Below are 27,167 nucleotides of genomic sequence, written 5' to 3'. Positions count from 1 at the left end.
GTTCAGCTTTTCACTCTCATCTGTCTAATGTGGTTGAGTTTAATCACCTCCCTAACAGACTGTAAAACTGGTCAATAACAGCAAAACCAGGAAAAGAGAAGACTGCAGCTCTGCTGCAAAAGCATTCTGTACATCAGTCCTCCTTAATTATGACCATTCTGTTTTCATGGATTTTTAACTGGAAAGTTACTTTATTTTAGAATGTGTTTTATATTTTTTGAGAAGAATATAACTTTCAGCTCAACTTAAAAAAAAAAAAAGAACTGCTTTACTTCAAAAAAAGAAAAAAAATAGCCCTGAAAGAGTACCTGTTTCAAGGTCACTACCTACTTAAACACAATCAGCACCTAAGCTTTACTCTGGAAATACGAATACCGTAGGCTTAGGAAAGAACACATGACAACTGATGACAAACACTACTTTCGAAAAGTTTTTTGTGATGTTTTGGAACAAACAGTTACGGGATTTAATAAAAGGGAAGAAAAAAATAAGCATTCAGCAACCCTCTAGTATATCCCCTATCCTCCATACCTGTGGGTCCCCTCAAATAATTCTCTCTACAAAGCTGGCACATGACATGAGAGGTGAGTTCTAACTGACATTTAACATTTGCATGTATCAAAAAAAGATTAATTTACTGAAATCTCACAACTCAATACATCATGTTGAATAAGAATTTGGTGACAGATTTGCTGTTATACATTCACATTGCCATGTCTAAAGAAGAGATGGCCAGATCGAGACAGTATTAAAAGCTGTGAGATATGGTAAGAATTTAGAGCCTAATCAGACTTGTGAAAATGAAAGTGGATCATCAATAAGGTGTTTTGATAGGAAGAATTTTAGTATACCAAGTAAAACATCGAATTTAAATGAGTTTCCATTATTTCAATTTATCTATAAGCATTTCAAACCTGCTAATATTTCAAGGATCACAGAATTCTAATTTATGATAAAATTAAATCATATTAAATCTAGAAGTGCAGAAAATGGTCATAAGCTTTGTGAATGGATTTGAATAGGAACAAAATCATATTGTTAGAGCAATTTTTAGAAATTAAACCTCCTCTGTGCTACTTAGAGATGTACTAAAAGTGACAAAATAGATTTAATATTACAAGAAAAGTGAGAGGTATGGTTAAGTTGTGCATTTTTTTAAGTATAATGATATAAATTGTGATAGCACCTCAATATTACAAAAAAATAATCACCTTTTGGAGTTGAACTACTGTTTTGTAACACAACAGTTGAACCACATTGGGGGAAAAAGCTTCGATGATACTTTAAATAAATTCAGTGGTCTATGCATCATGAGTTCCCTCTAATACTGCTAGGCATAAATGGATAAAATCTCCTATCAAGAAATGTCTTGTTTTATGCTAGTATCCTGCAAATGTGAAACCGAATCAGAGTGAATTTCTCTTGAAGTATAGATTCTTGTTGCTTCCTCTTCAAGATGAATACCTAGCAGGTTATTGATCTGCTTCTGAAGGACATAGTGTTTATTATGTAGGAAACCACTGCTGGGCACAAGTGTGAGAAATTAATGACGGTTTTTCAAGTGTCCACACTGTGGTGCTGAACCAGTGGGGCAACTGTCAATCTATATGATAATGCATCCCAAAACTTCATAAAAATCAGTGAGGTGAAGAAGCATTGATTTTTTATCTAACCAGGATTTGCGAGAGAGTAAGGCTAAAAAGTTTATTGAAGTTAACACCTCTGTGTATATAATAGTTGCTTCATACTTGCAGGATTTTTTTTTAAACACCCAAACATACAGAAACCCTTACCACAAAAACCTTTCCAAGTAAAAATGAATTCCACATACTGGTTTGTTTCTTGCGTGCCGTTTATTCATGCCCTTCTTTCTCTTAACACCAGTGTTAGAAAAATTACCTATTCAAAATGGATTCACTGCACTGTATTTCCAATTAGTTAATAACTCACTTGTTATAAGGAGAGAAATGAAATGCAAGCAGACTCATTCTTTTAGCAATGTCTGCAACGGTATGCCTGAAAGTAAGTCCTGAGATTAAATTTTCTCAGACAAAAGGTGCGACACAGTGCTTCCACTACAATGGAGACAATCACCTTCAGAGAAGTGAATTCATGCTACCGAAATGAATCCTAATCATTCCATAATGACAGAATTTCATTAGTCAGGTTTTTTATTTCAAATTACGCACAGTAGCCTTATCAAAACTATAATAAAGTCAATGGAAGTTGTCATATCTTCTGTGAATGGTATCATTAAAAAAAAAAAGAAAAGCAAAATTAATCAGTCATTGATTCTTTTAAAAATATTGCCTTCCTTGTATGCATCATTATTAGTAAATATACATTTCCTCATCAGTTTTGATGAAGAAATGTATCCTGCTATGCCTATGGAGAGGAGATATTACTTGAAGATTCAATTTAAAGCAACAAGAAGAGACTGCTGTTACAAACAAAATCAATTGCACTTTTCTGAACTTTTTTGCTATGAATATAAAAACTGTAATTCAGTTTTGCCTTGTTTGCTTTGACAAGCAGTTGCCTTGTGTTCTAGTGCCTGGCACACCGGCTTTGTTGAAACGGAGACAACTCACTAAGCATGGGGAGGAGCCTAAAACAAACAGCTAAAAAAAAAATCCTCTTCTGATAGGCGCCCAACATATAATAAATTCAATTTTATCACAAGTAATATGTGTAGCAGAGAGGTGGTTTCATTAGCTGGTATCAGCTGCCTGAATAGTTGCTCTGAGGGGTATATAACGTTAGGGAAATCCCTCTTCACCTTCTCAGAATGGCAACTATCAAAACCTTCCGTTCATATTTTAACTAAACTGAGTTCGCACCTTCATCACCCTGTAGGATGGACGGCAAATCCTGCAAACCCATTTTTACTATTTTTCCTCTTCAAATTCATTTAAAAATACATGAGCACAGAAAATTCCCCAGGTAAAGATTTTTAGCTGATACGTATGAAGAACACAAATCTGGGTTACAGGCATTTGAAAGGACAGCTGGCTTCATGCAGTTTACCTGGAGAACCAACCAATGTCCAGGTATTTTGTCACAAATGACTGTTGCACTGTCTAAAGACTCATTTCTATGAACTTAATAAACTATACTAACCAGAAGTGCTTTGCCTCAGTCTGATGCATAGGTTTGCTTTCTAAAAGCCCTCCAGTACTTACCAATAAGCAAAGAGCAAATTAATTTTATTTTTTATAACTTCAAAAACATGAAAAAACACACAACATTAAATCTGATTGTTACAAATTAGCACCATTGTTATGGCTACTAGCATGTTGTAGTTTACTAATACTAGTTCAAGCTGTGTATAAAAACCACAGAAACTATTTCTCTTAAGGAATTTCTTCCTGCTTCTCATCATTAAATTTAATTTAATGTACTCTGAGCACAAACTTCCTTCAAAGATTATTGCATGGAAAGTAAACTGTAAGATAAAACACAATATATATCATATGATATACACGTAATAGAGTTGCCTTATATTGATGCTAAAAAAACCCCCAACATTAAAGAGCAGCTTTAGTCAAACCGAGAAAGGAAAGTGAAAAATTCACCTTTAAAAGAATACTCATGTATTTTTAAGTTTGATCACGTTCTCATACATGTGTATTAAGAATATATTGAAGAAAAAGGCTTACCATTTTCCTCGTCTGACTTATTTTCATTGTCGGAGTCGGTAAGTGTGAGCGCTGAGTTTTCACGACTTGACAGACCAGAACTTCGCCTGGATTTGATCCCTCTTCCCCACAGCCTGATGGCATGCTCGGGGGACATTCCTCCCTCCGTGTCTGAGTCAGCATCAGAGCCAGTGCTCAAGGAATAGCCTTGACGGAGTATTCCTATGTCTGAGCAGTAGCCACTTCGATGGGGAGAGGGCTCACAGATTCCTAGTTCTGCAAGGGTGAAGTTTGTTCCTAGAAGGGCAATTACAAAAAAAAAAAAAGAAATTAAATCATTTAAAAGCTATGGGATTTATTTTAAGTTTGAAAATAACAGACCTTTTTAATTTCTCTTAACTATGCTGTATGCCAAGCCTATGTAATGAATTACATACAGAGATCTCTGGTGCACAGATCTAGCAAGACTTAACTAAAACATATTGAATATAGTTAAAATGGATGAAATACACAAACCAAAGGTAAGAAAGGTCTCTAAATTTTAGGTTACTATTTTGGTCCCAAATAATTAATCACTTAGGTATGTAATTAATGTAAAGCTCATGACAAGTGTTAATGACATGACCTGCTTTATTATGTATCTAATCCTGTATTTGTAGGACCAGAGCATGAGCTTTGAAGTTAAGCATTTGATTACTCAAAAAGACGATTTTTTTCTTATGTAGCTGATTTTCTCATACACAAGTCTTCCACACAGATAGGATTTTTTAATTCTATTTTTCATATACTTTCCTATTTCATAGAAAATAATCACTTTGAGAAAACAGAATTTATAGATCAGGATCACTTGAAAAGAACACGAATCTATCAGTGATGTAACATGAAACCTTGTCACCAGTTCTGCGCTTTTTTACATTTGGTGAGATTGGTAGTTTAATATCTGCTGTAGAAATCAAGATAGACCTCACAATCATCGTAATTGTTTTCTACCTTTTTTTGCCATATTCAAGAAGAAAGTGTCATTGACACCAAAATTAGGAGGTCATTGGTTTTAAAGGTAAAACTTTCAGGAACAATGTCAAAAGATGAGACCTTTAGCAGTTAATAACGACTCAGTGGACAAAGTCTCATACATTTTTAAAACACATGGAATCCCTCAAGGTTCTCAGAAAGTATAGACTTGCTGCCTGATTTCTGCTTATGTATTTGTTTCCTATAGTGATGAACAAGACAGTAAAAAAAATATAGGGAAGTATTCACTAGTCTCTAAGGCTTTCAAAGGTTTTGAAAAGAAAAAGTGATTTTAGCTTCATTATATTGGGCTGAAAATGAAGAGCAAAGACAGACTGAAGTTGCTGGCAGTATAACTGCCAATTATTTAATTAGTTTCTTAATTCACAGGGAAACTAGATCTGTGGTCTGTGTTTCTAAAATGGCAGTTTTATTTTGTCCAAAAGCAGTTTATATTTTCTCTTCTTCCTCTATATATTTATCAGAATGAAGCTATATAGTGGAAGTTAAAACACTAAATAAAAAACATACTTAGTGTCTTCTATTAATAAAGACGTTAACTGGATTTTTTTTTTTTTTAAAGTATTACAACTTCTTTCACAGATTAACCAGGAAAGATCATACAGTATTAAATCTATCTGGTTCATCTATCTGTATCAGCCCTCTCCAGTCTCACACCTAGCTTTTCAAGTATTTTTTGGACACGGGATGTATGCACACATCTACAGAAAGTAAAACTGGGCCCTACTTAACATTTATTCCTAGAGCTCATCAATTAAAGGAAGATGATGGATTTCTTCTAGAAGACTGAGCTACGACTTCATCCAGCAAGAGCTAGACAGCAGCACTGAGCATGACGAGAGGGAGGAGGCGTACTCTCTTTCACCCCCATGTGAACCAGCAAACAGGCCAGCAGCAAGAGAGTGGCCAAGCTCAGGTAAAGAAGTATCATCGACTGGATATTTCTAAGGAAATGAAACATCTACTGGTGAAATTGAAAAAGAATGTAAGAAGCCTGACATTGCAAAAATCAGCTCTGTTTCATGAACACCAAATTAACCTGAACCCTCCTAGTTAGTATATTTTAACCTGCCTCCTAATATTTATTCCAGTAATCAGAATTTTTGTGGTTTAGTCAAAAGCAATGAACTGAACAGTCCTAAAAATGAGCTTCTCAAGTGCACTTCAGTAGAGATTTTTTTGCCTTTTTTTTTTTTTGTTTAAATAAGAGCTCCAGCATGACCCTTAGATGAAACAACACTACTTTTAAAGAAAATGTAAATTTCAAGCATGTGCAATTTCAGTAGAAGACATTTAACAAAACCAGCTTGATTAGAGTTTTGTTTTGGCCATATTAGCCAACTATTCTTAGACTCATAAAAAAAGAGGCCAAAATCAACACAAAATATAAAATATGTATAAAAAAAAAATGGAGTGAACTGAAGCCTACTAGCCCCACACTTTCTGACCTACACAGGTAGAGTGCATGTTGACAATTAGATACACGTTAAAATTACCAAACTCATCATGAAAGTGAAGTTTTTCAAGTTTTCTTGTTTGCTGGTGGCATAAATGTCTACAAATACACACCAATTATGAATATATTAGCTTAATTAAGCTGTTTTACATACACGGTAAAACATCTTAATGATATTCTATAGATTTTAACAGCCATTACATGCCCAGATTATTTCACTCTGATTAGCATCCTGCATTGATGTCAAAATCTGACTATAACGTCTGATGCAAAAAGCAATATTCAGAGAAATTCTTACTGTATTTGTCTGAGGAAAATGGTAAAGGCACTGAAAGTGCAAAGAAAATACAGTATTCACAGAAATCATTCATCCATTTGAATTTTATTATCTGGGAACTTGGCATCTTCCAGAAACGTGGAGAAGAAGATTTCAAAACTGACCAAATTAAAAAAATTGAGAAGTGGATCAGATCAACTCAAGAACACAAAAGGATTCAGCCTCCGAGAAAGGATTTTCTATGCTGCTTCTCAGATATCTCCTTACAGTCTTACAACAGAAAATCTCAAGCATCCTGATGATAGACATGAAATATTCTAGAGATTTCCCTCTTTAGCAAAAACATGTTCTTATCTGGTAGACTTTAAATTAGTTTTATTTATTAATTTTCAGTGTTTGCTTCTGCAAAGTATTATTTGAGAGTGTTCTGTAAGACAGCATAGAATGGCAGAATAACTTGTCCTTGGATACCCATGGATAACCACATAAGAATATATTTTGGAGATGTTTTTCACATCTGTATACATACATAGATTTTTCTATAGACATACATCTATAAAAGCATTTTTCAGATATATATTTTATATCTAAATATATACAAATGTATCTATATATATTATACTTCCTGATATCTTCATAGCCCTTAATTTACTGTAAAATCTGAGGAAAAGGATATAGAAACACTATAGTTATGTTCTCTAGACCTTTTCTTGATCTGGTTCATATTATCCTACATGCCTCTTTTCCCTAAAATGAAATTGTCCACATCTCTTGAATAACATTTTGTATCAGAAAGAGCATGGCCAGCAGGATTAGGGAAGTGATCGTCCCCTGGACTCAGCACTGGTGAGGCCGCACCTCAAATACTCTGTTCAGTTCTGGACCCCTCGCTATAAGACAGACATCGAGGTGCTGGAGTGAGTCCAGAGAAGGGCAACGGAGCTGGTGAAGGGTCTGGAGTACAAGACTTATGAGAAGTGGCTGGGGGAACTGGGGTTGTTTATTCTGGAGAAAAGGAGGCTGACGGGAGACCTTATCGCTCTCTACAACTACCTGAAAGGAGGTTGTAGCAAGGTGGGGGCCGGTCTCTTCTCCCAAGTAAAAAATGATAGGACAAGAGGAAACAGCCTCAAGTTGTGCCAGGTGAGGTTTAAATTGGATATCAGGGAAAATTTCTTCACTGGAAAGGTTATCAAGCAGTGGAACAGGCTGTCCAGGGAAGTGGTGGAGTCACCATCCCTGGAGGTATTTAACAGACATGGGGATGCAGTGCTTAGGGACATGGTTTAGTGGAGGGCTTGGCAGTGCTGGTTAATGGTTGGACTTGATGATCTTCAAGGTCTTTTCCAACCAAAACGATTCTATGATTCTATGAACATATGAAGTGCTTTCACTAATATAATATTCTCTTATTTGCTCAGCCATTATTGCACATTAAGGTATTAATGGCATTAGTAGACCACCCTTGTAAATTCAGATAGAGGATATAGTTCTGGATGCACAGAAATAATTTATCCAGTAATTCATAGCACAAAGAACCCTACTATTAGTTCGCAAATAAAGTATAGTCCCAAAAACAATGAGAAAAAATCTAACCATTTCATATCCACTCATACTGGCAGAATACTCCATATGGGATCTCAAAGACAGAAAGGTCACCAAGAACAACGCAGCCTTCCTTGCCCCCACTGCCAGTAGAAACTACAGCACCTGCAAGCTGGAGCAAGGAAACATAGACACAGCCTGGCCTGGGGTTAAGATTTAGTGTCTCCTTCAAAAGGTATCTTCCTTACAGCTCTTTAAGTGATTAGGAGATCAAGCAAATCAAGACCTCCCAGAAGAAAAGCAAAGGAAGAAGGGCAGTAGTACCTGTTGCTTGCCATACCCTGGGAACTCAAATTGTACTGCTGTGTATTCAGAGAGAAATCTGGTCCATGAGCTGAAATGCACTACTAGCACTACCAGTCAAGGCAGATGGATGGCTTCTACAGAGTTATACAGCATACTCTATCTCTAGGTCTCGCATGAAGTTGAGAGTAACTGTATTTTACTGAAACTTCTCTTGCAAAGTAGGACTGAAACGTACAGGCAGAATCTATTCTTGCACATTCAAAACTTAGGGGTATTTTCTTTCAGATTCTTGTATCATCTACTACATTGCTGGTGACACTAAGTGAAAAGAGATAAATAACACCAGATCCTTATTGGTGGAAAAGAAAGAAACCTCTTTCTCTCAAAACACACACCACAAAAAAAAAGTCACAAGGTTTTTTGCTTTTTCATATACAACACAGCTTACTAGACTCCATCCCCTATCCCTTCATCCCCACCTGCAGAAATCACTAGACCATTTTCATTAAAGCAGTTAATACCAGCTGCTCCCTTAAGGTGTATGTAATCTCTCATACAAAAATAGACCAGTAGTATACTAGTTTAGAAGTGTAATATGTTATGTACTTGATCATCACTGCCCATAATCTACATGCTGCGAATAGTCTCTCGATAGAGTAGAAAAGCTGTTTTCCTTTTAATTAGTACATTACTTCTATTATCTTTTAAGCACAATTCCATTTACAGAAATCTACTACTTAGGTTATTTAGTATATAAATACTTACTAAAAGTGTGTTTAATTCAACAATGTACAATTCTACTCATTATCTCAGCTACGACTAGAAAGCATTACCATATAAGAAAAGGTTATTTTCACCTAACCTCTAGGCAGAGATCTCATTTGGGTAATTACAAATTGCATGAATTGCCCTTCTGAAGATTAATCTAATCCAGCTGTGATCACTACAAGATGCCTCAGAGGAAGATCTCGGAAACCAGTAATGCACAGATATGATAAATTTGCCTTCAACACTAGATCAGCAGTTCAAAACTGGGCTAAGTCTAAAATCAAAAGGATAAATATCACTTACATTCTTTGCTACTATAATCAATTACAAGAAGTGAGGATAACAAGAATTCATTTAAGACATTCCATCCTTTCTCAAACTTTTGTTATGTTCATAGCTATAACGATTTTGCTGGCCTGAGTACCACAATTTAGCTCCAATCTGTGGTATATGAAAAGGTCGTTCTTTTTAATGAACCCTGATGCACCCTTAATTTTTTCCTCAATTCTTTATGCATTCATTTATTATAATGACAGGAAGAACAGATGATTACAATCTCATTTTTTTATCCACTTACCATACACATTTTTAACATTTACCCGTTTTTACTCATCTTCCTTATCCTATAAACAACTGCCATCTTTTGTATTTCACCTGTTTCAATACTATTCTTTTCCCACAGTTAAAGATCCTGTTCTACAAAATGTTTTACTTAATTTTGTTTCTACTTCTGCACTATCAGATACTCCAAAGTGAGACTCCAAACCTAAGCTGAGGGATACACTACCGTCTTCCTGCATTTTTGAAGCTTTTCTACTATTTTATTTACAATTTTTGAAAAAATATTATATTAATGTAAGCCCTTTCTTTTACAAATGTTGTGTGTCCACCCCTCCTTGAAACATCGTTATAAAATACACTGCATCTTTCTGCTGATTTAAATATACTTAAATTAGAAGCGTCTTTTCTGTGCAACATACAGGAATTTTAACCACGTAATCACAATGAATAGCCTCTGTGGCAAATTTAATATTAGCATGAAACATGCCTGGAAAATTCTCACTCCTACCATCATTGATATTACAATGACTGCAATATGCCATTTCTGAAGAAAGCACAAATTCAAAAAGAAAAGCACAAGGAAAATATAAGCTCTCCTTTCACTGTGATCCCTCCAAGTAGAGGAAACATGCCACGGTTCAGGAGGCCAGGTAAGAAAGAGGAGATACGAGGCACACTAGCCACGAGACTCATCAACCTACAGCAGGGCTCCGGGCTAGCTTTTCCTCCCCTTTGTAATATTCATCAACATTATTACATAAACTGAACTGTTTACCTGAACTCTCCTAGCACTCTTATTTCCTAACTCTCTGTCTATTTTTCCCTAGTAATAGTCCTTTGGTAGCAAGGGGAAGGGGCAGTATAAGCTCCTGTAGAACAAACTCTCCATTTATCAAACACTAAAAATACCAGAAAATGGATTCCTTAGAAATAGGAAAATAACAATAATGACCAAGCTATACCTTGTTCTAGGTTTTAAAATCTATAGCTGGGGGCTAACAATAGCAGAGCTTCCTACACATTTCTGTTACTGCCTACTAAGAAGATCTGCAGATGACATTTTCATTTAAGATTATTAAATTCCAGGTATTGCTTGTCAGGAAAGCTAAACATTTTATAACTAAGCGAGTGTGAACTTTAATCACTTAATGATGATAAATCTTACTTTCATAGAGACAGAGGCTTCAGGAAATGCTTTATAGATGTTACTGAGAAGTATGAGAACACCACAGAGGTCTTGATGCCCATCTCCAACGTGCTGTCACCCAGCCCACACATGCATACATACATACACACCCACTCCGGTAATATTACGATTTAGAATATACTTGGACATTGTGAAATTTTGTTACAAATACTAACACAGTAGAATGCAGACAACAGTTTTTAAAATTCAACAGAAACACAATGGTTTTCTTAAAAGTGAAACTCTTGGCAGCCTAGGTCCCTTCTGCAGCAAACTGACTAGAAGCAGCAAACAGAAATCCATATGTACATTACAACAAGTGGTTTGAATTTGAAATATATTTTCTAGCTTCTCTCATCAATGACAGCAAAATCCTTTAATTGCCTTTTTTATAATCCTCTTTTTGCCTTGCTTCTTTCTGACTTGGAGATCCCCAAGCCTCATACCAGGATACAGATGTTTCTCTTTTTTGACATAAGTCTGTTGACAGTATTAATACAGTAGATTCATATCCACTTGAAAAAATTACGGGGTTTATGAAACCAGGCATCTAATGAGATTTCACTCTAGCTCACAATATTATATAATCTTCAGCTATATGATTGTATTCTATTTTTTCAGTAAAATTTCCTCCTTTAGTGACTGTGGAGCTACTCTCTCTTTTTTGAAATCTTCCTCATTCAGTCTTTATATACCAAATAGAGAATACAATATTTTTAATTACTGCATACACATTTTCTACAGTTGTGCTGAATGTAGTCACTGAGAACATCTCAAAGTCTACTTTATTTATCTTCACCTCCTTGTGAGGTGAGCTTTTATCATCCCCATTTTATAGCTTTTAAACTAAGGAAGGGGAGAATAGAACAGCCTCTTTCCAGAGCACACACTAATTTTGGCAGAACAAGCACCATCTAAAAAATTATATTTCTGACATCACCTTATGGTGATGAACTTCTTTTTAATTAAATGCTGGTTTAGGGCAAAGTATGCATTTATCGTTTTCTCCTCAAATGCCAATGTTGATTAAGAACAAAATCAGATTTGGGAGGACAAGAGGATGGACCTAGGTGGCAAGCATGATTACTTCTTATCCACCCTACACAGCCCAGGTTAAAATGTTATTCTTCAGGTTAACATTTTACTTTCTTAGGCAGTCTTTCATTTATTGCAAGCTTTCCAACTTTTCCTAGAACCGCTTCATTTATGACAATGGCATGTGTTATTCCTACAGATCTGTCCATTCTGAAACCTGAAAGAGACAGGAGAGAAAGTATGCAATTCTGTAAGCAATTGCTCTGCTCTCCTCTGCTGCTTCGCCCTTCTGCGCTCTGCCTAGGCGCACTTCTCCTCCTCCTCCTCGCTGATTAAGTGCCAACAGGACACAAATCCAGGGCTGAGCCTCCCCTATTCTTCCCCGTGCCGGTGCTCGGCAGCAGTGCAGGAAGAACAGCTATGGGAAAGTCCTGCCCAGACCTGACCCCGCAGGCTGGCAGCAGCTCCTCCGCACACATGCAAGCTTGCTTCGGTTCTGCACTCAAACTCCAGTAACTCTACCGTATTTCAGCAGAGGTGCATAGACAGATAGCAGGGAAAGGTTCTCCAAACTTGGAATCTCTGGATCAAAGGATGGAGATACTTTAGTTTAATCCACACAATGGTCATGTGATGTTCTCACTGCAGGCAAAATAACATGTTTTCTCTAGCACCGTTCTCGGAACCAGTCAGATACTCCCTGTCTGTCTCCAAACAATCAACCCAAAGTAGACAGAATTCATGGCAAATTTCAATCTAAATAGTTTGATCTATTGAAGGTTTGAGATGTTATTATAAGAAATGTATGTACACTCAAGTATACACGACACATTAACATGCAAATAAGATCTTCCTTTCTCAAAGCAACTTTAGGCCTCTCCATGTATTTACTTATCTCTAATGAAATGTATCATCTATCATTTCGAAGGCAGTGACTGTTTTGTGATCAAAATCAAACTAAAACTCCACAGGGTTTTCTGTGCTAACCATGCACAATGCATACCTGTATTTGCATAAGTATGTCCCATGTCAATGATGGCATCCTGGGCAACCTCCAGCAGAAGGGATAAAAATCTATTCTCTCTAGGGCTACTTAGTGTCTAGCAAAACCATGAGTATGACCAGTAATCTAAAACAATTCTAATCCCATTTTCTGCACTTTTTGTTAAAGTGACAAGAAAACATGAGAAATGTTTTATATTTAAAACTACAACAATACACCGTTCTACTATGTGAACAAGACTGGCAATGCTTCTGCAATGTGATAATAGACATTTTAGCATTCTGAAATTAGTTGTGCCACATTACTCATGCCAAAATACATTCACTAAAGTAGAAAGTTAACAATGGGCTGTGGACTAGCACAAACTAACTTCCACATATTAAAAAGAAAGACTGAAAGTAACCCACAAAAACCGTGACTGGGGGAAAAATAGCACAAATTCTGTTCTTTTAAACTGTAAAGTGTAGACAACAACATTGTGCTAACACAACTGTCCAAATGATCTAACGTGCCTCTGCAGTGACAAATAGTGCATTTTGGGGATACAATCTGTACCAATTCACAGCTATGTACTGTGATACACTCCAACAAGAATGTGGTTATCAATGACTAAAATTCAGTTCCTATTACTTTTTCTTTTACAAGTAGCAGAGAAACAACAGAACATGAAGCTTCGTGGCAGGTAATGATGTTCTTGCTGTAAACTGCCCAGCTTCAGTCCAAACACCATCAAAGTAACAGTGGTTTTTGGAGGGTGTTGGGGTTGGGGTTTTTTTGAATGGAATCTTATGAAAAGGAGTTAGAGTGCATATTTTCTATTCCCAGTCCAAAATTACTCAAACAATGGAATGATTTTGTTATTTGCCTGTTTCCTTTTTAGAGATCATGAATTTCTAAATAAAATCCACCACAGAAGCATCAAAAAAATTAAGAATATACTACACTTGTGTACATAAAGTAATAGCTACCATAGAACACAAAAAGAATTATTTTCAAATTGCTTTTTCATGTTAATCAACCTGGTCAACACCTGATAATATCTCCTGTCACACTAGCATAGTATTTTCCTATGAAGGAATAACAACTACGGCTCCATGGAAAATGCAGACTTCAAGGAGGAGTCAGTTTTAAAGATAGTACAAGGAGAGAATGAAGTGCTCTCCTAATAGACAAGAGCTAGCATTTAGTATCTGTGTTGACTATCCATCTTTGAAATGCACAGTTAGGCTCATTTAGCATAAAGAAGTACAATAATTAGACCATGGTACCCACATAAGCTAAGATCTCTGTTTCCACCACTAAAAAAATGTTATGAGTCATTTGTGTTGTAGTCTAGCTCACAAAGGTGTTGGTCTTCTGTTGTGAAAGCGTTTTAGTTATGTCAGAAAAGGACAGTGAGTTCTGCTTGGTCTCCAGGAAAAAAACTTCAGTTGGCCAGAAATATATAGATATGAGTACTTTTGGATGAAACCACTGTACAGCTACTAATCTTCATCAATCCACAAATATGAGTTCAATTATTAAGATTTCTATGAAACTCTGTAGGAAACTACCAGGGGATAAATTAGCTGGTGATAATTTGCTGAATTCATGAAAAGCCTTTTCTTATTTTTATCCTGTTAAACAAAGATTTTAAAACAGTAAAAAATAAACCACTGTTCATGACCTGATAAATAAACTGTGCTCTCAAGAAACAGTAGAAGTCACAAGTAATAAGCTTTCATACTTGCATAATTGTTTAATTGGGAACTCTTGACAAACCTGCATAAGCTGACATCACAGACGAAACCTTAATTGTTTTCTTTTATACCTTGCTTCACAAGTTAGGAACATGGATACTCTATGTTTTGTGAAGGTCCCCAGGCACACATAAAAATTTCTTAGCACTAGCAGCTGTCAGCTGTTTAGTCACAAGGTGCTTCTTCACTGTAAACATCATGTCACCTAGAAATAATGGTACTGTAAATTGGATCGTGTACAGTAGAATAAAATAAGTTTAAACCATTACTCGACTCAGAACTTCTGTGTTTATATTCTGAATTATGTTGCTCATAACAGGTTTTAGAAATGTCAGAGACACCAGCCTTTAACTCTGCATTTCTAATCCTGCTAGGGGGGCAATCAGCAGACAATATGAATGACTTCGAGGGGCCGATAAAGGAATTAATCTAAAATGGAAAAAAGAACTTCCCCAAAAATTCAAACAATTTAAATGCAGCACCATATGAATTAAAAAAGCATATTGAACAAATCCATAAGCTTTATGCCAAACTTAGAGAATAATGAAATTAAAATAAATTGAGCATTATAATTTTGAAGAAACATAATCAGGTATCAAGGAAAACAGATGAAGCCCTTTGAGAAAGTATAACTACTAAGAAACAGACACAACCACATTTTCTTTTATTCATCACTTGTGTTCATTTTATGAACAGATCAGGAATTGTCGTTATTTATTTGACTGAATTATAAATTGCTTTCAGCTTTTAATTTTTAATCCTAGTAAAATAATTAGTTATTTTCACGGTCAGTCAGTTGTGGTATTATAAATGGAACAGTTGGCACCAATTGGTCCTGAACTTCGCTACAGATTAAATATATACCCTTAATACAGGATTTCTTTTATCTACCATAATTTGTAGACTGCATATACAATCACGAACACAAACTGGGTGCATCCTGCCCTTTCTGGCATGTACAACAGCTGCAATGCTATAGGCAGCAGCGCAGCAGCTCCATCAGTTCCACTGCTGGAGCTGACTGGCCTTACCAGGCTTCTGCAGAGCTATGAAAGGAAGAAATGGGACCTCCTTCCATGCACCTCTTTTCCTTCCCTACAGCGGTATTTTCCACACACACAAAACAAGCTGCTATTCTGACTCCCTTTTTGCTAGTCACTGCATAGCCAAGTGCAACATCTTCCTTGCAGCCTGTTGCGCTTGGGCCGCTGTGCTGGCAGGCACACGCTGCTCCCAACGTCCTCTTCCTACCTCAGGAGCACAGCTCTGCCTGGTTAATGCAATCTGTTTCTCTATTTCATCTAAATTTCTGTCTGTTCCAGTGGTTTAGAATTTCAGTCCCAGTGATTTAATTTTACCTTAGATTACTTTTCCCTTCTTCTTCAATGAACAGAAGTGAAGATCTGTGGTATGTGTCAATAAATAGTTTATAGATTATGTTTATTCTAACTTTCTGCTGTTTGAAACTATGTCTTTGTTTTTATAAAACTCCATTTTAATGATAGGGCCAGTTGCCCTTCTGTTGTCCTTTCCCTTCCATTTTTGTCTAAGATTTGAAGAACTGCTGGCACTGACTTTAATTCGGTTAATAACAGAATGGAGATACAAATGTCCCAAGAAGTAAGTTAAGCTCCAACCACCACTTCAGCACTGATCCTCTGAAGAGGCAATATCAAGATACCTCAACTAAAACAATGATTTTGTCAAATCTTCGTTTATGTGTGGGAAAATTGACCCTGATTTTTTAAAAAAAATTACTTTCAAAACCTGATTTTCCTCCACTAAGTCAACTATTCTATACAAGACCAGTTGTAATAAAAAAAATTTTACTGCCTAGCCCTTCTTTATTGCTTAGTTCTATATTAAAAATCTTCAGTCTAAAACCAAAATCTTATTATTAGGAGATAACACAGTAAATACTACAAAGAGAGCCAGACCAAAATTTGGTTCATTTGAAAAAGAGTTACTGTGCAGGCTGTGTTATCTGACTATTTTTAACACACACGTCATCTCACTTTGTAAGTGCCTTTACTTGCTTCATAAGTGCCTTGCAGATCAGATGAAATAAATTCACATCTCGCTGATAAAGGTCAAGTATACCTAGGTATCGCACGATGCTTTTTTTTTTTTTTACTTTTCAAACTCCAATTATAGAATTCTTCGGATTTAACAAGTGCAAGATTAGATTGGATTATTCATTAGTTCTCACACTAGTTCACACTTTTTAACCTACCAACCATTTGCAAAGAAGCATTTTAAGCTAGTTCATATATTTCTGTTTTGGCTGTATGGAAGTCACAGGCAGTTTTCAACCTAAAATCAGGTTTGTTTTGAAAGGGAGTATGGAGCAGGTAAGGACAGCACTGAAGACTAGGGATGGAAAAAAAATCTCTCTCCTGCTTAGGGGACACCTCAGATGAGAAAGCTTGCCCATTCTGCTCCCAGGTTCTTTTTCCGTCATGTGAATACTGACAGAAATACTGCGGCTGTGTGGTACTGTTGCACATCTCTTGCCTGTAGCCTTTCAGTCACTGTATCATCTGAAAAAAATTTTCTTAATTACCAGTGTGATAAAGCACATGAGCTAAACTAGCCAGTAGCTTCAGATGGCTTAAGCTACCATGACAGGCTCTAGATACTTTACAGATTTATCCATCACTTTCAGACTGATGAACCTCTGATGCAGCTAAGCATTTAGAACTTGCCAGTACCTCTATTTAAATTTCAGATTTGTGGTTCTCAAAGGCATTTGGTTGCTTTATTTTCTTCTTTGTCATCTCTTTAATGACTTCAGAACAGGGAACAGGCATACAAGTTGGAAAACTACCCTTGATTTAAGTTCTCCTACAACCTACTTTTGCCATGGAAACTGAACACAGCATATGTTTTATAGCTTTTTTTTTTTGTCTACTTTTTTTTAAAAAAAAAAACCAAACCTAGGAATCTGGTAAACAATGTGCATGGATATATAATGAAGTAGGAAGCCAAAAGGAAGATCCCTCAACCCCAGACAGTGAACAACCCAAAAGTTTTCAGGGATTTCTGATCTGGAAAGTCAAAAGAGAAATCTGTAGCTACATAATCAGAAGTGTACAGTACTTATTAACTGTGGTTCTCTAACTCATTTTAGGGATAACTTTAACAAGTTCAAAAAGAGGGACTCACAAATCAAGACTTTCAAAGTCAACTAAAGATACTTATTTTTTAAAGCAGAAATTATCTGTATAAAATCATAAAATGGTATGAGATATGGCCTGGTAGAAATCAAGCACTAAACTAATCACATCCTGTTGATTCTATTGAAAATTACTAATATCTAAGATGTTTGAAAATGAGTTCTAAAGTGAAGTTGATTTTAAAATTAAATGCAGGATAACATGCATGGACACCACATACCACACATCCTCAGGACCTACTCACCCGAGCAAACATTGTATGCTGACCACATATGTACCAGAATTTTCCCACGTGGTTTTGTGGGCAGGAGCTGGAGAGCCCTTGTTAGCACTGCAGTCTATGGGTCCTCCTCCTCACAGGACTGGCTTGACCAGTCATGTCTAGCCAGAATTAGTAGAACCTGACTTCAGAGGACTGGTAGCAGAACATTTGTGAACAGGGAACTGAAAGAATGAGCATCAGGCATATGCTCTCTTCTAGCTAAGCCACTGGAACTATATCAAATGAGAAAAACACTGTCATTTTATTTCAACTTTACCTAGAATTTTGGCTTTTTATCTTTGACCTATTTAACAATACTTGCCTCTTCGGAGTTCTACTGCAGGCACAGCACACAGCAAATGGGTAATACAGCCAAAAATTTGTTTCCATTGCAGGCTAATGCCACTGCTATTCTTTTATCAGCTTTTAACACTTTTGTTATCAGCAAATTGCCCTTTTTGGAGAGGGGGGAAAAAAACCCTACTGAAGTCTGCTTTTATGAATGCCTCAAGCCTTCAAAATTAAGAGTGAGAATCTTGTGGTCACTGTATACTCCTGTCTTAAGAGCAGATGGGGCACTGTATAGTTTCGGTATTAAGTACTGTCAAGCTTCCTTTCAAGCGATGAACTATTTATCTACTTAACACAGAACATAGCCAACTTTTGTTAAGTTTCATATATTACATTTATTTCAAAATACTTGGCATTATTAATCCTTTTTATATTGTTAATATAAAGATTCTGCTTCAAAACCTCAAAAACCCAGAAAGTTTATTTTTTTCCCTCTTTTTTGCATTGCATGCACTGATGAACTAGCCTGCTCAGCAAGCATTTAACAGATTAGACACTTGAACATGGTTTCAGGCAATGCTCTCTCATGTTTCTGCGTATTGCCTGATAAACACTTCAAAGTAAACCGCTCATAAATATGAAATGAAAAGCCGAGAAGTCGTTATGCACAGCTTTGAGATACAAATCTCTTTATTCCCCTCTGAAGTGGAGTTTGATTGACATAATGAGTCATAGATCCTGTCCAGGGACACACTGCCTTATCCCCTTTTCCTCAGGAGACAGGGAGTCTTTAAAGAAATCCACTTCAGAACTTTCTGACAGACAGCTACAGAAAAGTTGAACGCTACACAAATTTATTATTTTCTATTAACACCTACTTTAACAGCTATGACATATGTCAGAGATGGATTCCAAAGCCATGAACAGGCCCCAGCACCTAAACCTTTTAAAGGAGGCCAAACCCAAGATGTACATTTTTACCTAGTTATGACTGACACGGCAATGCAGGCCTTGGATCTGAAAACAAAGGAAGACTCAGAGCCAGCGAGGGCCCTTGCTGCGCTGGGTACTGCGTCCTGCCGCTGCAGGGGTCTGCACAGCCACGGGGCCCCTCCGCGAGTCTGGGGAGTAACAGCTCCATTCCCACCCATGCAGGAACAGCTGTTACCAATAGAGCTTCATGAAGAAACAGGTGAGCCCCTTTGGCTTGGGCTGGTCCACTACTGAGCCTCACATGTTCCCTTGGATGTTTGCAGAAGCAGCTCCTGAATGCAAAACTGCATCACACACATTTGTGGCACAGACCCTGCTACTGCCTGGCTCTACCTGGCTAGACAAGTCTCACCTTGGGGCGAGAGGAGAGGAACGGAGAGGAGATGAGAGGAGAGAGGGGATGACCCAGGCATACTATCACCTCAAGGAAGTCCACGTTGCTACGACCCTTGTTAGAAGGCATATTTGTCAGGTACAGACCCCCTATAGTAATTTCCTATACTTGAGGTCTATGCTGTGAAGGAGATTAAGACTTTCATGTGAGAAGGAGCAGTTAAAATCATCTAGCCTGAAAAACCTCGGAAATGCTAATTTAGATACTGCTGTTAATAAATGATATCCATATGAAAACGACAAAAATGATGGCATGTGTAATCGTTGGCCATTGCTATTCCACAAAATGTCTATTCCACAAGAGGCTGAGCTTTAAGCCACCATGGCGAAACTGCTAATCAGTAGCACTATAAACAAAATTATGGTGTAATAAATTGCTACCCTACAATATTATATTCACAACCTGCATTTGTAGTATTTCTGGAGGTTTTTAGAACAAATCCAGCAAATACCTGCCTAAACCGAGATGCAACTCCTGGCACTTTATTTGCTAGCCATTCTGTATGCATTAAATTATTCATCGGTACTGGCTTTTGTTAGTCGCTACTCCCTACGTAATAACCATACATAAAGTATATTAAGATCCACCACTCACAACTTCGCTTTCTTTTGTTCATGGTAGTGCTATTATTAACATTAGACATGAGCCATTCACATAATTTATACAATAATACATACATCATTAAGATCTAAAAAGCAACAGTAAAAAATTAGCTTAATATGTGGTGTTCAAAACGCACTCAAAAATATTTCTATTTTGCCAATAAAAAGAAAAGGCTAGTATCTATAAAAAAAGCATACAGTGAAACAATGAATGGTGAGAAGACTAAATATTAAACCAACTGATAAATAATGAAACATTCAAGCCTGGTTTTGCAGCAACAGGCTGAAAGGGAGATTTAGAAGCTTAAGATGATGAAAAAGCCACAATGTGGTACCCCCATCCATCTACAAAGAACATTGCTGCCTCTTCTCAGTCCCCAGTGACTGAGGTTACTAAGACATTGTTTTTCCTCTGAAACATTTATTGTGAAAAACTTTCACTTTTGTTACTTATTGCTTGCAAATTGCAAACACATTTTGACCCTGCCCTATACATTGTGAGCACTCTTCCTTCTCTGCTGTATATGATCATTCACATCTTAAACGTCAATAGTCTGCACTGGCTTTTCTAATCACTAGTAAAAGTACAAATACATGAATTGCAAAAAATACCGAGCAAAACGGGGAAGTGCTGAAAAAGCCAAAAATCTAAATCAAAGGTTACTACTATAAACAGGCATTCTCCAATTTTGCGATTTTTTATTTCAGATTGCCCTTTCTATGTAAATCAAAAATCTTTGGCCCAAATTGCAACTGTTTGTAACTATTTTGAATTATTTGTGAGGAATCATGATACATACAACTAAGGAGTTATGAGCATGCATCTTGGCACATACTTCAAAAAAATGTCATGCACAAGTATTAATTTTAATACATGTATTATTCCAGGGTACTTCTGATAGATTGCCACACTGAAAGGCAAATGAGGCATCTGAAATATTCTGAATTGCTGAAAGTCTTCACAAGATCTTCTGCAGCACTCACAATTCATAGGCAATTTAATTAATATTAGACATATGAGTAAAATTAGATACTTCAAAAAAAGAACTAGACCCTAAAATAAACAAGCCTTTTCGATGACAATTGTGTTACAAATAAAGGATGTTTCTATAAACTAATGTTTTTTTTAAGAGATTACACCTCTGTTACTGAGCTTTCATTACAAGATATGAAATATTTTGATAGGGCTTCAAGCAGCATTAGGTATTCTGATGAGGTCCAAAAAGCACAGCTGTCAGTCATACCCTTGGCTCTGTCAGTCACTTCAGCACACTGAAACCAAGTTGTCTCCAGGATAAGTGCTCCTCGGAGATCTGCAGTTGCCGCTTGACCTACAGCTGAAAAGCAAGTGCTTTGCTCACTAGATCTATTAGCCCTTTGACTTCATTCATTCACTAGCTAAGATAAATACATTGCTAAAGTGAGTGATTAATTCAATTTCTTTAGAGAGAGTGCTAAATTCTTGAAGCCTCTAGTATGACTATCCATGGAGGCTCCAAAACATTCATATGATTAGTTATTAATTATGGAATTGCAGTTAGAAATCTGGTAAGAGTCACTAAGTTTTTAATTTTTTTCTTTTCATCTTCTCTCCAATAATACCCTTTCCTTTCTGCACCATAGCTTCATTTAACATAGACACTAAAACAACTATAATCTCTATCTATTTTTATGTTATCTTTGCGCTGGAAGCCTGTTCAACAAATCATCATCCTTCCATTCCTGTCCATGCTTTCCAGGTTTGACATCAACAATTGCTTACTGTTGCTCCTAAAGGAACAAGACTTCCATTAAAAACTGCAGGAATCAGACAATTCAAAAGACAGGAAGAAACCCCAGAACACTTATGCACATACTGTTGAATGCAAGCCTTTCCTTCCAACAAATATTTAAAATTACCCAAGATATCAATGTGTAACAAGGAGTCTGGAACGCATTCTGACATAAAAATCTGGGAATCTGACTTGACAGTCCATTGTTTTGACATGAAAAATGCCATCTTTTTTCTTCTATATTTAAAATATATCTTAGCATCTTCTGATCTAAGTATGGCACTGTGATGAAAATACTCAACAACGCAAGTGTCCAACCTAGAAAAGGAAGTTCCCTTCCAATCATGTTAACAATTTTTTTCATTTGTAACTAGATAGAGAATATATATAGTCAGTTTTGATTCCGTCTTAAGTTTTGTAAATGAGGCTTATGTTAACCAAACAAGTTCCACATAGCTGGACTTAATGGGGTAAACAAATCCACAACATATTCTGGAAGCATCTATGGGGACTACGTGTTATAGTCAATTCTAGTTTTACATACTGGAACAGCTCTAACTGTAACATAGAGGCCATACGCACTGGTTCACTCACCTGAATCACCTTAAGCTTCACCAATTTTAATAAAAATAAACCAAAACAAAAACATACACGAATGCCACAAAACCCCACAGAAGTCTGCAAAACATGCAAAGAGGAGCGCTTCACTTTCAAAGCTGCTGGTAATGCAGGCATTCATTTTCAGTCCACACAGAGCAGTTGCAGCTTAGTCCAGAGAAATGAGTAAGAATATTTTCAGCTCATGCATATGTTTATATTTACAAAAAAATTCTTGCCATTTACGCCAGTAGCTAAAAATTATTAAATTAGCTAAAAATTTCTGATAAATAGTCAAACATCCAACAATGTTGTAACTCAGAGCATATTAGAAAACTGGCAACCAATTGGAAGAATATTTTTTTGAGGTCAAACTAAAAAAAGTAAAATATACATAACTATATGCACTTCTTTGGCTGCCATTTTCAGTGACATACATATACATATTCTAGTACCCTCAACTCAGGAAACAATTGATTTTGGATTAAAAAAACGCTTACTTGGATGACCCACACTGCACAGCTGTCTGCGCAATGGCCAACAATAACCTGAGCTCAACATAACTTGAAGGCTGCCTTCAGAAACACTGCATTTCAGTGACGGAAAGCATGAGCCTTCCTACACGGTATGCACTGCACTATGCATTTAGTCCTTTGAGAGCTTTCACAATGAATAGACTTCAGTTATTACTACCATCATTATTATTAATGAAAAATACACATGTAAAATTAGGTTTCCAACACAATGTTTTATAGCCCCTATTTGTCTCTGTGGACATACACCATAGTGGCTTTAACAGACCTTTAACACTCGCTGACTAATTACTCTTTACACTCAGGACCCAGCACTGAGTTTTATTCAGTAAGGAGCAGAAAATAGCATCTGTGGATTGGGCTTGCAAAGTCCACTGCATTAATAAATTGACAGGCTACAGGAAGAGTCGGTATTAAACAGCTCCTCTCGTCCCCCCAGTACTCCTGTAACAGCCTTCACCAGCCACTGAAGCTTCCCCTCGCAAACTTCTTACATACCATTTATTTTTATTTCCTAAAGTGACTCTTTTCAACCTTATAAAGAGTCAGTCTTCCAAATACATTGACACTGATAGAAAAAATATTACAGGGACTAGATATCACTTTAAAATATAACTTTCCAACACAACCAAAGTATGCACCAGCAAATTCAGCTTTCCTATGGAGAGCACAAACGAACCATACAAATTAATAGACCCCAGCAATTCATCAGAAAAACCTTTAGGCTTCTATTTCAAACTCAAACATATTCTAAATACGAAAAAGCACAGGGAAAATATTCTGCAAAAAGCAAGCACAAAGAGAAAATAAACCATGCCATTTCTTAATAGAATAAATTCAATCTTTACTCCTCTTAAAAGAATTTTAAAGATACTGTAAAAGAATAAGTGTATGGAGTAAATTTCCCTCATCTCATTTGCATGATACAGTTATAGTCAACATAGCTTACCTGGAGTCTTGCCTTACTTTAGCTACAAAGCTAGGAAACCAGAACACTATCTTCAGTTACAAAAAATACAAGTGTTGTGTGTCTACTAGTCAAGCTTCAGTGGCAGAGATTTCATCAGGATGAAATTATTAAGGACTCTAATCATCTTTTCTAGTATAACTATAGGTAAAAACTGGTAACACTGAAATTCAAAAGCATGATATGTGTTTTATTTCATTAAGCTAACTTCAAGAATAGCTTACTCCATTTCTTTCGTAAGTAAAATTGTATTAGGAAACAAGCCTTGTGAACTGCAGCACAATAAGCAGTAATGGCGACACTACAGCACTCATTTTGAGAGTCAAAAATGACCTCCCTAGACTGTCGCTTTACCAAGGAAAATAATGAATTAGTTATGGTGTATTTCTTACAACAAAGCATTTATTTTTCTGTATGCCTATAGAGAATATTTGTCAGATTGGCTCTTTTGCCTTTGGAATTGTTAACCACTTGTTTAGCAAGTCTACTTTTTGCAGCAAAGAGCTATTAATTAAAGTCCAGTAGCACTGAAATCAGGTTGGACAGACCCAAGTAAAGACACGTCTACTCCTACACCTCAGTCTACTTTCCTTACTCCCCTTGTTTTTCCTCACTTGTTGAAGCACATTTTCTGTTTCCCTCTATAAATTCCACAAAATCCTCCCTATCAATGAACCATATTCTACTCTCAAGCAACCTCTGATTTCTCAGTTTGAAAAAGGGAAAGGGAAGTGACTCAACTAGGAAACAAAATTCTCATCTGCCACTGCTTGATCAGTTACAGCTTATGGTTTGATCTCCCCAAACATTTTCCCATTATAAAAAAAAATGAAGGCTAATGCTCTATGCATTAGTGTACATATATATAAAAAAGACTTCAAAATTTAATAGTAGTTTATAGGGACTCAGCTTTGTGAATTACACTTATACAAAAAAAAAAATCTGAAGTAATTTCTATTTGATTTGAATCCCATTTATGTATAACAGTATCTGCTATGTTAAGAGATCCTGACAGGAACAGGCCAGCTGTAATTGCAAGCACATGAAGCTGGCAGCTGGCTCTCTTCCCACTTATCCGTAATCTTCTCAAGTGGGGGAGGAACATTACCAAGCACTGTGTAAACCTTCACTCCTGCTTTAGAATTAAAATAAACCGTGGCATAAACAAATAAGGAAACCATTAGATTAGTTTTTACTCAGATCAACCATTTACTCAAAGGTCACATTTAGGCTAACTTCCTAACTGGCAACACGTTATGTGTACATTTTAAAAGCAATGTGGCATAGAAATAGTCGTTTGTGACCAGCTATATCACATTCATCATTAGGACTGAAACAGTGCTAGCCCTGCCCATCAGAAAAGTGTAAGCACAAGGAAAATACAAACCCAGCATAAGAAAGACTGGAAAAAGTAGCTGTATAATTCCAGTCTATTGGTCCAATTCATCAGAAAACACAAATAACGATCCACGACATACCACTTACATATAACATGAAGAGTAAGGTTCAAGACAGAAAAGGAAGGGAGCTCAGTATTAAACCTAACTTCTGTACCCTACTACCACAGCCTCATCTTTGCTGTGATGCACTTTCATGGCCAGGAAAGAACAGTCTAATGGCTTTTGTGAATTGAAAACTGTATTACACGCAAGTCAAAACTCTTGTAGGACTGGATCTCGATGGTAACAGATGTGCTTTGATTCCTTCTGCTTCATGCACATGAATTGACAAGAGATAGTGACCTGTAGACCTATATTTGTTAATGGCATCTCCAAACTGGAATAGCAAGAAGACTTTTTTTTTTCAGACTAGAAGAGAAACTAATGGTAAATTACAATGTAAAGGGCATGACAGAGGACTATGGTTTAGTTTTTTGCTTCATCTGTTCTGAACAGGAAAAATATCATCATCAAATGTCTTACAAATAGGTCCCAATATAGATCCTTCATAGAACAGTGCCAATGAAGTACTTATTTATATAGAACATTCAGTTTTACTCTGAACTTATCATTATTTGGAAGCTCTTGAACAAAGTATTCACCCCTCTCATTCTGTGATATCAGCTGTGTAGCTTAACATCATTTGCAGCCATGACTGTGACAATGGAACAGGAGCTTGACTTCTGTTGGGACTTCTGCATTGGATCGCTACCTTAAAATGCTTGATAGCCAAAGTCTTTATAAAATTAAATTATCTATATAAATACGTCTGGGTAAGACTTTAACTGCACAAACCCAGAAATGCTAAGAAGAAAACTTGAAGATTAAACTGATAAATATACCTATACAAACTCCAATTTTTATAAATGTAATAGCTTTACTTTGATGTAATGGCTTCCAAAAATCAACTAATGAAATCGAAGTAAGGTCACTAAAATTCTAAATAACAATGCCCACAAAGTGAATTAATGCAGTTTATCTACTATTCTAAACTCATATGATTATTTTTTTCTCAGTGTCTTCATTTAGATACACCTATAGTTTAATTTACTTGGAGGCATTGATAATTACAAGCATTGTCTCCATATAAAATGTTTTGACTTTTATGAATAGATTTTTAAATTACTCAGATTATGTATGGATGGGATTGTTTTGTTTAGCCATTTAAAATTACTTGGAATTTAAAATACTTCTTGCATGCATTTTTTGTAAAGTTCCACAAATTCCAAAGACTTTATTCTGCACTTTACAGTTACCTGAGGGTAACTCATATTTTCTTGCCTTCTCAATACAAAGTCGTGGATAAATAAACTCCTTTTCTCCATGGACAGATGGGGCTGGTCACCATACATATAATCTATACAGGTATATTTAGCACTGCCTGTATTTGAGCTACATCATGCTTTACAAATATACTGAAATATCACACAGAGAGAGACTCATGCCATTACCCTCCATGTTACAGACAGGAAAACAGAGCTCTTAAAAGAGAGCTTGCCTGAAGACTTACAAGGATTCTTGGCCAAAGTACAACTACTCCTCAAACCCCGCATTTTAACTTCATGCTTTAAATCAAGGTTGGCTAGGTAATTCTC

The 27,167-nt window shown here is 36.4% G+C and overlaps 1 protein-coding gene across 3 annotated transcripts in view; it reads right to left on the bottom strand.

Annotated features, from left to right (window-relative positions):
• Positions 1-27,167, bottom strand: part of TENM2 (teneurin transmembrane protein 2) — a 523,470-nt gene that overhangs the window by 475,417 nt on the left and 20,886 nt on the right. For all 3 annotated transcript variants that reach the window (XM_068417288.1, XM_068417289.1, XM_068417290.1), the window contains exon 2: positions 3,660-3,935. In XM_068417288.1, coding sequence (XP_068273389.1) covers positions 3,660-3,935 — 276 coding nt within the window. The remainder of the gene's footprint in view (positions 1-3,659; positions 3,936-27,167) is intronic.

This window comes from Nyctibius grandis, chromosome 22 (assembly GCF_013368605.1).
Source record: "Nyctibius grandis isolate bNycGra1 chromosome 22, bNycGra1.pri, whole genome shotgun sequence".
Classification (NCBI taxonomy): domain Eukaryota; kingdom Metazoa; phylum Chordata; class Aves; order Nyctibiiformes; family Nyctibiidae; genus Nyctibius; species Nyctibius grandis.
The sequence above is the reverse complement of the archived record's forward strand: the minus strand, read 5'-3'. Positions and strand labels throughout refer to the sequence as shown.